Source organism: Rhagoletis zephyria, unplaced genomic scaffold (genome assembly GCF_001687245.7).
Source record: "Rhagoletis zephyria isolate East Lansing unplaced genomic scaffold, Rhagoletis_zephyria_1.1 Rzeph_scaffold_01920, whole genome shotgun sequence".
NCBI lineage: Eukaryota > Metazoa > Arthropoda > Insecta > Diptera > Tephritidae > Rhagoletis > Rhagoletis zephyria.
Genome location: NW_016159004.1, coordinates 70,864 through 86,266, shown reverse-complemented (window position 1 = coordinate 86,266; position 15,403 = coordinate 70,864). Strand labels below are relative to the sequence as shown.

At 38.9% G+C, this 15,403-nt stretch overlaps 2 protein-coding genes across 2 annotated transcripts in view; one reads left to right on the top strand and one right to left on the bottom strand.

The window, feature by feature from the left end:
- The first annotated feature begins 2,070 nt into the window (after positions 1-2,070).
- On the top strand, positions 2,071-2,809 carry LOC108365588 (uncharacterized). Its single transcript, XM_017619646.1, has 2 exons — positions 2,071-2,442; positions 2,645-2,809. The coding sequence occupies exons 1-2, from the start codon at positions 2,248-2,250 to the stop codon at positions 2,807-2,809; spliced, it is 360 nt and encodes a 119-aa protein (XP_017475135.1). The 5' UTR covers positions 2,071-2,247.
- Positions 2,810-5,586: 2,777 nt separating this feature from the next.
- LOC108365587 (uncharacterized) overlaps positions 5,587-15,403 on the bottom strand; it is a 14,368-nt gene continuing 4,551 nt past the window's right edge. The window contains exon 3 of the mRNA XM_017619645.1: positions 5,587-5,645. Coding sequence (XP_017475134.1) covers positions 5,587-5,645 — 59 coding nt within the window. The remainder of the gene's footprint in view (positions 5,646-15,403) is intronic.

Below are 15,403 nucleotides of genomic sequence, written 5' to 3'. Positions count from 1 at the left end.
GCTGTAACCGCCTAAGCGATTTTGGCCGAGTTCAGCAAAGCACGCCAGTCGTTTCTCCTCTGTGCCAACTGACGCCAATTGGAAACGCCAAGTGAAGCCAAGTCCTTCTCCACCTGATCTTTCCATCGCAGTGGAGATTCCTCACGTCCGAGTATCTCGGGCATTCGCAAAGCACGTGCTCGACATCCTCAAGCTCCGCTCCACACTCACACCCCTCAGAGTCATGGAGGTTCCTCTTCCGCAAATAAGCATTAAAAGGACCGTGCCCCGTTAGTAGAAAATCCAAACTCAAGCAATGCCCGAAGTCTGGATTTTCTCCTATAAACCCTACACTCGGAATGAAGCGGTATGTAACACGACCATTGGAACTACCATCCCAACGGTCCTGCCACACACCACGCACTCTGTCATCCAACAACCGTTTGCACTCAAGATAGCCCCTCTCCAAGTCACCGTCCGAAATCCACCCAGTCAACGGCAACATGTTCATGCCTCTTCTCATCCTGAAGGTCACAGCTCGCGCTATAACCACCAGGTCAAGAGGAGGCACTCCCATTAATACCTGAAGTGCATCCGTAGAGACAGTGCGACACACCGGAAGACAACCCAGCAACAATACTCTCTGACACGATAGTACCTTCTGGCGACCTGCAACCTTCATAACTGTTTCGTACTAAATAGCGGACCCAAAAGTGGCACAAGCCACGAATAGGCCCCGATAGATGGCACGAACAGCACGCCGGCCGAGGCCCCAGTCACATCTCAGGATGCGACGTACCTTTCCCACAACACCAACAAGACGCTCCTTAAGGCACACCAAGTGGGGAGCAAAGCTCATGCGTTCCCCGATGGTCAGCCCCAAATACCTGACTTGCGTCATATATCTAAGACTGACCCCGTTGACACGAACTACCGGTGTACGTCCCAACGATAGCTTGCCCTTGAGCAACATTGTCATCGTCTTGCCAACCGAAATGTCCACCCCATACGTTGCCCCCAGCTACCAACGATATCAAGCAGCTATTCTCCCTGCCTCTCAATGTCTGACCTGGAATTTCCTTCCGCCAAAACGAGAAGGTCACCAGCGTACGCACTAAAGCCGCAGACTGGCTCGAGCTGCCAAAGCAGGGAATCCATCATAAGGTTCCAAATAAATGGACCACTGATGGACCCTTGCGGACAGCCACGAGCCACATCAACCTCAACAGTCCCCGCAAAACCAACCATGGTGGCTCTGCGATCGGAGAAATTACTCCGCCAGAGAGCCATATCTGCACAAGCCAACTCTTCCAAGCGCTCAATGACTCTGTCCCACCGTAGGTAGTCAAAAGAGCCCTTGAAATTAACAAATATGCCAAGAACATAGTTGTTGTTACTCCCCCGTACAACACTCTGAACATTCAACCATGCATCCTCTATACTGCGTCCTTTCCTAAAGCCATACTGCCTATCCGATATACTATCCTGCGTTAACTCCCGAAGCCGCTCAACCATGATCCCTTCCAGCACTTTTCCAAGCACTGGAAGGAGGCTGATACCCCGATAAGATGCAGGATCACTCCTGATCCTATCAGGCGACTTCAGGAAGAGGAACAACCCAACAATTTTCCACTCACGTGGAAAATAACCCTCCCATATGCACTTATCATAAATGGCCACCAAGTATTCCGGGATGAACTTCCACAAGCATTTGCACATCTCTCCGTTCAACCCATCAAAACCTGGAGACCATTTAGACCTCACCAGGCCAAACGCATACCCCAGCTCCTCATCATCTAGTGGGGGTACAGGCACCTCCTGTGCAGAAGGTACCTGCACCTCCGCCCTCGGAAAGAACGCTCCTAACAGAACCCCTGCACACTCCCCCCACGCTGACAACGTAGTGTTACCAACGCGAAGAGAAGTGATTTCACTACTTTGACGACCCCGACAGATCTTATAAACCTGTCCCCAAGGATCGTCCCTATTTTCACCAACAAACCTACGCCAGTCATCCTCCTTCGTCTTGACAAGCAGCTTCTTATACTCTTTCATTTCCTGTCTATACTGACACCTAAGCTGGGACAGATCTGGACAGGTCTGTAAAAACCTTGAAACCCCCAGGGAGGCCCCGTACCACACCGTGCGTGGCATAAAGTTCCTGAAGCATAGCAATGCCGCAGCTCTCCTCCAACATCAATGCACCTACGTCGCACATGACGGCATAGGCACCCTGACAATTCAATTGAATTAGTCGCTCCATCATCAATGTCTGAGAAGCGCACGGGCAACAAGAGCACCATAAATCGGGCAAGCGGTCGACACCATACAGTGACCAGCCGGTTTGCCCTTAAAGGCACAGTTACGACAATGCGGAGCATTACCGCAACCCGCCTCACGGTGCCCTTCCTGTCCGCACCTCCGACAGACATTCCCCTTGGCTCTACAATGAGCCACCCGATGGTCGAANAATCAATGTCTGAGCACGGGCAACAAGAGCTCCATAAATCGGGCAAGCGGTCGACACCATACAGTGACCAGCCGGTTTGCCCTTAAAGGCACAGTTACGACAATGCGGAGCATTACCGCAACCCGCCTCACGGTGCCCTTCCTGTCCGCACCTCCGAGAGACATTCGCCTTGGCTTTGCAGAGAGCCACCCGATGGTCGAAGCCCAAACATCTGTAGCAGCAGGGCGTCAGCATATCCTCCCGTACACGAAAGGAGAACCACTTAATGTAACACCTACCTGCTGCAAGGAGGGCGGACATCAACACGTCCGTACCCTCCAACACAACACTAGTCCGGAGTCACCTTCAATGGACGGCTGACCATCCTGACGTCCTTCTCAAGGCATCCAGGGTTGAACTCCTTGAGGTTCAGCCTAAACAGCTCCCCCATGAATTCTTCAGGGGGGATTTCAGTATGAACCCCCTGGACAACAACCCTAGGTCCCAGCTCCTTGTTGACGCTTACGTCCAACCCAACCTCTGAGAAGCGCGCATTCTTAACCACCAGATCCCTCTCAGCAAGGGAAGGTGTGCGAAGAATCGCCCCCCCACTCTTCACGGCTTNCATCGCCCCTCCCCCCATTCTTCACGGCTTTCACCTCGCGAACCCTCACACCCAAGGAAGGGCCCACCTCGGTTAAGACCTTCTTAACCACATCCTGAGAGGACGCAGCCGTTTTGCTCTTCACCATAGCAGACCACGTCTCCCACTGCTTAGCCGCTTCCGATCCAGGCACCAGCGGTGCAGGCACCGAAGGTGCCGGCATCGCAGCCGATTCCGCCAGAAGAGGCGCAACCCCACGCTGGGAAGCCCCGCCATTTTGTCCCCTAAGCCCCTCAACCTGACCACGAAGACGGGCATTCTCGGCTATTGCCGTCATCAAGAGCTCCTCATACTCTGAGGAGAACTCCATCAGCCTCTTCGCGGTATCTNCAACCTGACCACGAAGACGGGCGTTCTCGGCTATTGACGTCATTAAGAGCTCCTCATACTCTGAGGAGAACTCCATCAGCCTCTTCGCGGTATCTAACCCCATGCCCCCCATTCCAAAGACGAACCCACTAAATTTAGCGGTTCACAACACTAGCGAAAAACCCCAACCAACAAAAGAACCGTAATCGGAACACCAATTTTCACACTAAAAAATCGACCGACTCGCACCGGACCGAAAATACAACAGCAGCACAAGGCAGCGGCACAAGGCACTGGGTGTTTTGGGCAATCAAAGCAAAAAACGATCAACCACGACGAATCACCAATAGCAGCAATTGTATGCAGCGGCAAAACAATGCTACTATATGACTCCAAACGAAAACGCAACGCAAGTTCAAGGTCACCCAAATCGCAGTAGCAGCAATTGTTGCAGCGGCAAACAATGCACTACTACTCACGACCGATAACGCGACGAACGACGGAACACCCAACTCACAGCAGCAGTAATTGTTCGCAGCGGCAAACAATATACTGCAAACACTGTCACAACACTGATCAATACGCGACCAAACGACAGAACGACGATTCGACGATAAACACTTGAAAATTCGCACACCGATACCGACAACACGTACGTACGCTCGAAAGATCAAACTGCGAGTGAGGAGCAACGGCCAGTTAACTAATCGAGTCCTCAACTTCTATACATTGCATCTAGGCCTAACGGGAGTATTATGTACAAATTGCATACGATTCCATACCGCCAAAAACAAATTTAAATCGTGTATAAAAATAGATATGTGCTTTAGAGCGGCGCAAATGTTGATCCCGTCATAATTGGTCAAAAAATTGATTTTTTTCATAAATCAATAAAATATCTTTAATAAAATTTTTTTTAATACGACATTTGCAAAATATTGCCTATTGGCACCAGGAATCAGTTTTTTTGCTCTCCTGAAAAGTTATTAAAAACACATAACTGTTTTTGTTGGCGCAACGACGATCTATTTTTCCGCAAACAAAAATTTACAAGAATTTGTCACTGATACAGAATAAAGCCGTAAATCCTTAGATGTACAGCCGTATTCTAACAAAGTCACAAACCTTAGCTCATCACTGCTGTGATTTCTACTACGCCTCAAAGTTTGCTGCTGCAACAAGTATATCGCACCAACACAAGTTTTTAATTTTCTGTGTATTTTTCTAGCACTTAAAATCTAATTTTTTTGGCACATTTTTCGGTGTACTAGAAATCACAACAGTGATGAGCTAAGTTTTGTGACTCTGTTAGAATGAGGGGGTAATGTTTGATTGCTATCAGTTTGCCAAGGTAGCTCATAATTTTTGTAATTTATGAAACCTCAAAAAACTTATTTTTTGTCAAAAATTTTAAAATTAAACTAACTTCTTTTAGTATCGTGGGTAAAACCACTTAAACGAATTGCTTATATATAGTATATGGTAGCAAAAAGCTCAAAAATGAAATCTCTGATCTTTGTGCAAAACTTAGGAAAATTTAATAAATATTTGCAACTTTTTAATCGGAGAAACTTTTTAAGTATGCAGTTTATATACTATACACTTTGAATATAACAAAGTGCAAGATACATAAATTGTCTATAGAACTGCATACATACATATGTGTGTACTTATAATTTTTCTAGGATATGTTATTAAAAAATTCCAAATATTTATGTGTATTTATTGAATTTTAGTGAATTTTACACAAAGTTTAGACGACAAACAGTCCGCGCAATTCATAAGATGTATTTTTTAAATTTAACATGTTTAATTTGTATGCGGTAATTTTTTATAAAAATAGCTCATATTACAACAAATAACGTAAAAATGAAATGTCTAAACTTTGTCCAATACTCAGTAAAATTCACCAAGTTTGCAAATTTTTAAATCGGTTTTCAAGAAATATTTTCGGTATGAAATTGTGTAGCCCATTCGATTTTAGCGTAATAAAATGCAAGTTTTAAGTTGCAAAAAAAATCGCGTTGATTTTATTTTAATGTTTGTTCTTATAATATGACCTATGTTTTTTTAGTCCAAGATCCCAGTCCCCCCAGACCTATATTATTTTCTAATTAACCAAATTTACTGAATAAGTAGTGTTATACATGATACAAATATTTAAAGGTAGTTTCATTTCTTCTTCTTATTCGGCATTGCTCCCATTTGACGTGAACTTCGCTTTTAAATTGAAGCTACCACATTCTTTGAAGAAATTAAAAAATTGGTTTTTTACTTCAAAAAAATAATTCAAAATATTTTAAAAATTATAAGAGCATCATTTTGTAGCGAGCTTTCAGTGATTTATTTATAGAATTAAATATAAAACGGAATACAAGTAAAATACTTGTACAGCGTAGCGACGAGTATCTGTTACCCCGATTTTTTTGAGAAATAACAGGGCCCTTTATAGATTTTGCGAAAAAAGTATTTTATTGTTATTTTTCCACAGATTTTACTTTAGTTGTATTAATTAGTTAATAAATTTCAATCCCTATTTACATTTGCCAGCAGTTTAAACTTTGAGAGAAAAGTTCATTTGGCACGCNTTGTATTAATAAGTTTTTGAATTTTAATCCTTATTTACATTTGCCAGCAGTGTAAACTTTGAGACAAAACTTAATTTGGCATGCAGGTCTTCGCCAGTTAATTTATTCCATATCTTCTGTAACCATAGGCAAACTTGCTCCATTTTGAGTCCCTTATACTTCCCCTTTTGTCCAACATAAGGCCTCATACTTAAAAATCGAATAGACTCGGAACTGGTGACTAGGACGGCGATTCATTCGACCAACCTTATAAAGTTTTTTTCTTTTTTGTATTTTTTTTGTACAAAGCCTAAGAAAAATTACACCTAAAAAAGACTTGCGTTGCAAATGAACCTTTCTCTCAAAGTTCAAACTTTTGGCAAATGTAAATAGGATTAAAATTTAATAACTAACTAATTCAACTAAAGTAAAATCTGTGGAAAATTAACAATAAAATACTTTTTTCCCAAAATCTACAAAGGACCCTTTTATTTCTCAAAAAAACTGGGGTAACAGTTATTCGTCGCCACGCTGTATATGAGTACAGTGACCATCCGTCCTTTATTTTAAAGGACAGTCCTTTATTTTAACCGCCTGTCCTTTATAACTTTTTTCAAGATAAAGACGCATTTTGTCCTTTATGTCTTAAACTGTCNTAAAATACTTTTTTCGCAAAATCTATAAAGGGCCCTGTTATTTCTCAAAAAACCCGGGGTAACAGTTATTCGTCGCCACGCTGTTTATATAACATTGTGTAATGCAAATAGAGAATCCGTTTGTTTATGCAATTCTTTTCATCATTATATAGTACGATTAGGTGCTTATTTCGGGATGGCCATGTGCATGGTAACTTCACAAAGGTGTTGTTTGTTTTGTTTGCTCCAACCACATTTCGGCACAAAATTTTCAGCCTCGGGGCGGATGTGCCCAATTGAAGCGACACGCGGTACCAGCAGCATTAAAGCGAGTAGTTTATCTGTCTATAAACTATAACAAGGAGCTCTAAGAATTAGGAGATTTTATTACCTCCCTATTCATGACTACATCATGCGTTATCACAAATAAGTGTATGCTTCCATTGTGCTTTCATGGACGCTAAGCTACTTTTTAACCATTTTGTTGTTCATATTTCTACTAAAAAAGATCCAAACTAAAGCACCATCCTAATATCTAAATTTCCCAAAAGAGCTAGATAATATTTCATGCAACATTGCAGATAATGCCAAATTTTTTTGCCGTAAGGTAATTTCAGATATTTTATATCTATCCTCACTTATTAACAGCTCTGCTTATACGATGAAATAAGTAAATCTACCTTGAGAGTTATTTTTTAATGCATAAAAGAATCCTTAAAAAAGTATTAAAATTAAAAGGTAGGAAAGGTGCGTGAAAACGTTACTTACCTATCTTAAATTCGATTTGCTTTTATATATGTATACTCAATAATTTCATCTAATGCTGGTTGGGATGTACCACTTATTAAGTCTTTTGTAGTAGTATAAATAATGTGACCAACTATTTCATAGCTCAAAGAAGTACAGCTTAGGTTGGGTTAAGTTAACGCCGCGAGCCGATTACGAAATTTCGAATGCGGCTAATTTCGATCCCTGAGCCTCGCGGAGGTTGGACTGTCTAAAAGAAAGTGTGGATATGATTCCACTTCATCCTCCACTTGACAGCTGATACAAAAGGATCAGTCGAAATTCCTAATCTCACCGCATCAATACCAATCGCACAATGGCCTGTCAGAACCTTCATCACTATCCCTTGAGAGGTAGCGTGCTTTAAAATTCCCTATAAAAACATTTGTTGCAGCAGACAAATGTCTTCTTTTCCATTTTTTATGTCATAAAAGACCCAGTTTCCTTAGCCTAATACGTCACGAAGCAAACTGTAGATAAGCCTTATTAGGTTGGTTTCAACCCCCATATTATGAACATACTTGACTATTGCCTCTGAAGTGACATTGTTGAAGGCCCTCTCGATATCGAAGAAGGCCCCTACTGCATAATTTTCTTTCGTGAAGGCTTCTTCCAACCACTTTACCAATGTGTGCAGGGCGGTATTCACCGACCTTTTCTTGCAACAAGCATATTGAGCTCTTGAAAGACAGTCACGAAGAATTGCCTTTCTTAGGTACAGGTCTTTCAGTCTCTCTAGCAAAAGCGTTTTCAGCAATAACGAAGAGACTGATAGGCCTGAAATCCCTAGGGGAAACATGAGAGCCTTTTCCGGCCTTAGGGATGAACGCAACACTGAGTACCCTCCAAGCCTTTGTATGTACCCGATTCTCACGCAGTTTGTAAAATAGGATCCAACCAATTGCACGACACCTTCAGAGCCCTTTGCAGCGGCTCAGGTATGATGCCATCGGTCCCCAGCGACTTTAATGGTTTGAACGAATTTATCGCCCAGGCCATGTGAGATCGTTCAGATGATCGGAGAAGTACAGGACGTGGGGAGAGATTCTATAACCAGTTAGCGACAATTTTTGAATTGCTATTGCACTTTTTGACGCAAAAACATTTATATCATGCGTCAAAAAGTGCGATAGCGATCCGAAAATTGTCGCTAACTGGTTACAGAATTTCCCTACTGAAGTACAAAATATCGCAAAGAAGCACATTTGACTGTACTTCGAAGTACGAAGTACAAGAGCGAAAAAAGAAGTACTGTACATTAAGTATAAACCAAATTTATAACCCAACTAGCCGGCCACGGATGCGCGAGGCTTCGCCACGCGCTGAATGTATGCATATAAATTTACATTTACGTACCTATTTGGAGAAAGAAATCATATGTCATCATGTACTTCGTTTATTATATATATAAAAAATCTTGTCTAAATCCGGCCAGTAGCATGGTTAAAATATCTCGCCTTTCCTTTATACTATGTATAGAAGATAGCAATTTTAAATAGGTGGCAACCCTACTCAAAAAAATTAAAGTTTTTGTACATGCAAAGGCCATGCACTTTCATTTGGTATTTGATTTTTTATCCTACGAACGGTGAACTTCTTATAGTTCTTAAACAGGTGGCAACCCTACGCAGAAAAAGAATACCTTATCACACATCCAGAGGCTAAGTATTTTCATTTGACAGTGACGGTGCAGAACTGACGCCTACGCTTATTAGAATTGAATGTAGTAATTTTCTTAACATGTGGCAACCCTATTAAAATTGTAAATGAAAAAGGACACTCTCTTATCGATACAGAATATATTAGAGAAAATCTCTTGGAAATCCGTTCAGAAGTTCTCGAAATTACCGCGTACAAGGAATCTCCACTTTCCATTATACTATGTATAGATAGATGTACATACATATATTCAAATTAGCGAGGGAGAGAAGAGGGAAGAAATACGCGAAGAAAGTCCCCTTTCAGACACGTCAAGTCTTGCTTTCAAGTCTGCTCGTTCATTGACGAAGGTGGTGGGAAGAGAGGGGAAGAGTACAGATACCTCCGTACCGTCAATTCGTTTCAAGTTTTCTTGTCTCTTTTGATCTTTTCGTTACTTCCCATTTAAGAACCAAGGACTTGAATTCAATTAAAGTTGACGCTTGTGGAAGCAAATAGAAAACACAAAAGATAATGCGAAAAAAATTGCTTTCAAGACTTGACGTGTCTGAAAGAGGACAAACTAAACAAAAACATCGAAGTAAGCGTATTTTATTTGAATTTTGTGTTTCAAATATTTTTGACTGAACACTTAAGAACAATTATATTGGGTGCCTGTACACTAGGGTGGTCCAAAAATGCATGTGAAAAAGTAAAGTCGGAATTTGTATGCTCTCAACCCCTAGGATTGTTCTATACCAAAAAATATACCCTTATTTTTTTATTTTGAAATCAAAAAACATTTAGAGGTCGCTCAAAGCGCTCAAAGTTTTCCATGTATTTTTATATGGGGAAAAACAACTTTTCGTAGAAATGGTATATAATTCTTAAAAATCAATACTTTTCTCCTCTGCTCCTCTGCAGGAGATTCTCAGTTGTTTATTTAATCATTCTTTCATCGCAACTAAATATAATTTATAGGCCAACCAAAAACCCCGAAAAATGCAAAGGGAGAACCAATAAAAAATCGTTAATATTAAAAAATTGTTAAATAAACAATTAAGTATTGTTACTGAAAGTCTCCTGAAGAGAACCAGAGCTTTGCGATCGAAAAATATTGATTTTCCACAATTGTATGCCATTTCTACGATAAGTAGTTTTTTTTCCATATAAAAATACATGGAAAATTTTGATCGCTTTGAGCGACCTCAAAATAAAAAAATTGGGGAATACTTTTTTTCGATATAGAACAATCCTAGGGGGCGAGAGCACTACAATTCCGACTTTACTGTTTTTAGACCACCCTAATGTACACACATACATATGTAGATACTAAAGTACTTGTACCTACATACATATGTACGTGAACCTAATGAAATAAAAGCATCAAAGTAGGCGCAGCTGATTCATAAATTCTGTCTGCTCACATATGCAAACAAAAAAAGCATCAGCCTTACACTTTTTTGAATACAGCACCTAACAAAAAAAAAAATATTTTGAAGAGAGAGCGCCTTCACGTGTTATATGTTAGTTATTAATTTTTAAACAGGTCGCAGCCCCGTTAAAAAAATAAAAACTTATCAGGAGACTATATTATTTCTTGATACCTCATATTTTAGTCCAATGGACATTGAAAGTCTTATTAATTTTACTACTCAAAAAATAATAGATTATTGAACATCTGGAGGCCAAGCCTTTTCACTTCAAATCTCACTTTTTGTATTCATACCATGTTCGAATGTAATAGTAATTTTCAAGGTGGCAACCCGACTCAAAAATTAATTCATTATTGAACATCTAAGAGCCGAGCCATTTTATTTGACACCTCATTTCTTGTAATCCAACAAACAGTGCGGGTCTTATAATTTTTTAGACAGGTGGCAACCCTATAGGAACGTTTAGTTCTAAAAATAATATTCCTATCGATACAGATTAGATATACTTAAAAAGTTTCGTCTAAATCCGTTCAGTGGCGTGGTCAAAATATCTCAACTTTCCTTTATACTATGTATAGAAGATAGCAAATTTAAATAGGTAGCAACCCTACTTAAAATATAATAAAGTTTTTGTACACGCTAAAGCCATGCACTTTCATTTGGTATCTCATTTTGTAATCCAACGAACGGCGAAAATCTTTTAACTATTTAATAGCTGGCAACGCTACTCAGAAAGATAATAACTACATCATTGCGCATGTAGAGGCTAAGTCTTTTCGTTTGACAGTGACGGTGCAGAACTGATGCCTACGCTTATTATTATTGAATATAGTAGTAATTTTATTAACAAGTGGCAACCCCATTAAAAAAATATTAGTGCTTTCTAGAGGCCAATCCCTTCCATTTGACACCTCATCTTTTGTAATCCAACGAACGGTACGGAACTTATAGTTGTTTAGATATGTGGCAACCCTATTAAAGTTCTAAGTAAAAAAAGATCCCTCTCCTGTCGATACAGAGTATATTAGAGAAAATCTCGTCAAAATCCGCTCGAAAACGAGTTTATCGCGCACAAAGAATCTCGACTTTCCTTTATACTATGTATAGATAAAAGTTATTTTGCTGTTTCTATTACTATGTTTATGCTTCTTTTCTACTCGGTTATATTCTACTCAGGTAAATTCAACCCACATGCATAAACACCTTTTTTAGTCGAGTTAGCAAGTCTACTCGGGTAGAATAACTACATTTTTTCTACACCGGTAGAGATAGTAATACGGGTTGAAATTTGTACATACTTAAATGGTTTTAGAAGTGTTAGCCAAGGTTGCATTCGCTTTTATAACTCGAGTTGAAAATTTACCGTTTATGTTTGTTGGCTCTACCCGAGTTGGATACAATCGAGTAGAAAATAAGCATAAACATAGTATATGTCTCGTTAGCAAGTCAGCCGCTATCACAGCTTTCATTTACGAGCTGCTAAGTGTTCATGTGAATGGAGGTAAATATTGAGAAATATTTGATTGTTAAATGATATGAAAACAATTAACAAAACAATTAGCCTCGTTGCGTAAGTCGTAAATTAGGCTAAATTGTACGACTCAAAAAAATTGGCATTTCCCACTGTCCTGCTGAAATAAGTTAACGACGAAAATCGTCGAAAACTATGCAGTGCTGCCAAGTTTTTCCGTTTTAATACACTAGTCGGGTGGAAATTTTAGACAATGACGCAGTGTTGCCAGGTCTTCGGCGTGAGAAAACGTCCCTCTTGGTCTGAAAAAACGTAATTTCCTACCCAAATACGTCTTTTTCAAATGTATGCACACAGTATTGTTTTTATTAAACTTTTATTGTATACAAAGGTACATAAGTATATATGTAAGGTATATTAAAATGTCATTTCGACAGAGCACATTTAAAATTCATTGTACACTGGTTTGAGATCGTTAATATAAAAATCATTTTATACGTACACTTGTGATCAGCTGATTAAGTCATCAATATTTTGATCGATTGTGGCTGTTTTGCTTTTGTTTATTTAATGTTTATTATTTTCCATGAAAGCCTAGCTCATTATATAACAAACAAAATATAAATGCACATTTCATTTATGCAAAAATTATAAAAAACTAACAAAGTTGCAGCTAGATTTTCAACTTTTTATTCGGATTTTTAAGAATTTTTTTGAGTATGCAGTTTGATAGCCCATTATTTTCCAGGGTAATAATGTGCAAGTTTTAAGTTGCTAAAGAATCGTGTTGATTTTTAATATTTTTATACCCGAGCGCACTTGTGCACAAGGGTATATTAATTTTGTTCACATAACGGTTGTTTGTAACAGCCAAAAAGAATCGAGATAGATATAGACAAATGTATACATAAATGATCAGGATGAAAAAAGAAATCGATTAAGCCATGTCTGTCTGTCCGTCCGTCCGTGTACACGATAACTCGAGCAAAAATTTAGATATCTCAACGAAATTTGGTATGTAGGTTTCCCCTAAATCCAAGGTAGGTTGGTATTGAAAATGGGCGAAATCGGACTTTAACCACGCCCACTTCCCATATAACGGTAATTTCCAGAAATACGAAAACTGCGATATTTTAGTAACTACTGAAGATAATTCACTCAAAATTGATATTTACAATAATTTTTAGACGAAAAATAAGAATATTATAAATTTTTGGAAAATGGGCGTAGCCACGCCCACTTATGGTTACATGTGTATATCTTGGTAACCGCTGCACCAATTTCTTCCAAACTTGGCACAGTTGTTGGCCTTGGTACAGCATAAAAAACCGCCGAAACTTTTTAAAATCGGACAATAACCACGCCCACATCCCATATAACGGTAATTTAGAGAAATACAAAATCTTCGATAAATCAGTAAATATTGAAGCTAATTTATTCAAAATTGATGCTTGCAACAATTCTTTACCAAGAAATACGTTTATGGTAAAATTTTGGAAAATGGGCGTGGCACCGCCCACTTATGATCACATATAAGTATATCGGTAACCGTTCTACCAATTTGTACCAAACTCGGTGTGGTTATTGTGCTTGCCACATATAAGCAAAACGTTGAAAATTATTGAAATCGGACTAAAATAACGGCGCTTCTCATATAACGGTAAATTTCAGAAATGCTTGAAACTTCAATATTTCGAAATTGAAGGACGCTAATTTACTCAAAATTGATACACCCCGGCTAACCATCTAGCGGAAGGTTTCGGAAAGGTGAAAAAACATATATTTAATACTTGCGCCGGGTATTTAATGTTCGGCTCCGCCCGAACTTAGACTTTCTTACTTGTTTTTTTCTCTTGTAGACATTTGGTTAGGTGGTCGGTTGTCGAAAATGCTAAATTACGTTCTGCTAAGAAGGAACATAGCAATATTTCAGCCTTTTTTGCGTTCATTACATTTTCAATGAAGTCTTAAAAAAGTCGCCAACTTTTTTCTGACCTTATATGCTGGTACAGCTTTTTTGGTGCTTTTGCGAGCGTGCCTGTTGCAATAGATCACCTCTTCCTGATTTGGCTTTTAACGTGCAATTGCAAACATTGCAATAAGCCTCGTAACCTCAAGTGTTTACAAAACCAGCCATTGAACGCGGGATCCTTAGTCCAAGAATCCAAAAAAATGCGCGTACGCTTGGTTTGCATCGTATTTAAGTCATTTGTGTGCAAAGGATAAATATCTTTTGAAGAAGCTGCTGCAAAAAACATAGCTTGTTAAGATTTATTAAGAAAATAATTCAAAATCAGTTCTACTTACAAGATTTATTAACAGAGAAAAATTATTGGGAAGGTAAAAAAACGTAATTTCTTGCACGAAAAACGTCCGAACGTCAACAAGATATAAAAAACGACTTGCATTCGACACGACTCTCGCAATAATGCTGAATATCTGGGAGCAAAATTCTAAAGATTTCTCTGGGAAAATTGCGACACCGCACTGTGCGTTTCTTATTCTGCGGTTCGAAAGGTTGAAAAATGTGATACTGCGGAAATAGAAAAATTGCTTTTCCAAATTATTGGCGGGGCACGAGATGTACGTATGATATGTACATTCAGACTTACAAAAAACTAGCTAATCGCTGAAAGCAAAAGATGATGATTGTGGCAGGCGGAGAATGGCGAATGTGGTAGGAAACATACACGAACAGTAAAAACTACGAAAAAATTCAGAAAAGTAAATTTCAGGGACCGTAAAGGTTATAAATTTTATTATAAAAGTCACTTTTTAATCGTTATTAACTGAGTTTTATTTTTTGCTCAAAACATAACGATTATTTATTGAGTTTTATTTTTTGCTCGGAATATGATCGTTACGTTTTAAGTTTTATTTTTTGCTCGGAAAATAATCGTTACGTTTTAAGTTTTATTTTTGCTCGTAAAATATTGGTTACGTTTTAAGTTTTATTTCTTGCTCGGAAAATAATGGTTACATTTTAAGTTTTATTTTTTGCTCGGAAAATAATCACTACGTTTTAAGTTTTATTTTTTGCTCGGAAAATAATCGTTATTTCTTGAGTTTTATTTTTTGCTCAGAAAATAAAACTTAATTTTTGCGTATGTTTGCGTATGCGTATGCGTGAATTGAACTTTTTACGCCATTGTGGAGTAGTTAATGAAAATACAGAGAGCATGATGATACACGGGCGGAAAGAAAAACAAGGGCAACGAGAAAGCCACAGACACTCACAACCTATACTGAAGGATCAAGCCAATGATAAACATGAAGAACAGGACAAAGTTAAAGATAAATAAAAAAGACAAGGATAAAGACAATGATGAAGATGAAGATGGGGATGAAGATGAAGATGAATATGAATATGAATATGAAGATGTAGATGAAGATGAAGATGAAGATGAAGATGAAGATGAAGATGAAGATGAAGATGAAGATGAAGATGAAGATGAAGATGAAGATGAAG

Bases quoted from the DNA above. Each gene is read 5' to 3' on its own strand.
- LOC108365588 (XM_017619646.1), top strand. From the start codon at position 2,248: ATGTCTGAGAAGCGCACGGGCAACAAGAGCACCATAAATCGGGCAAGC.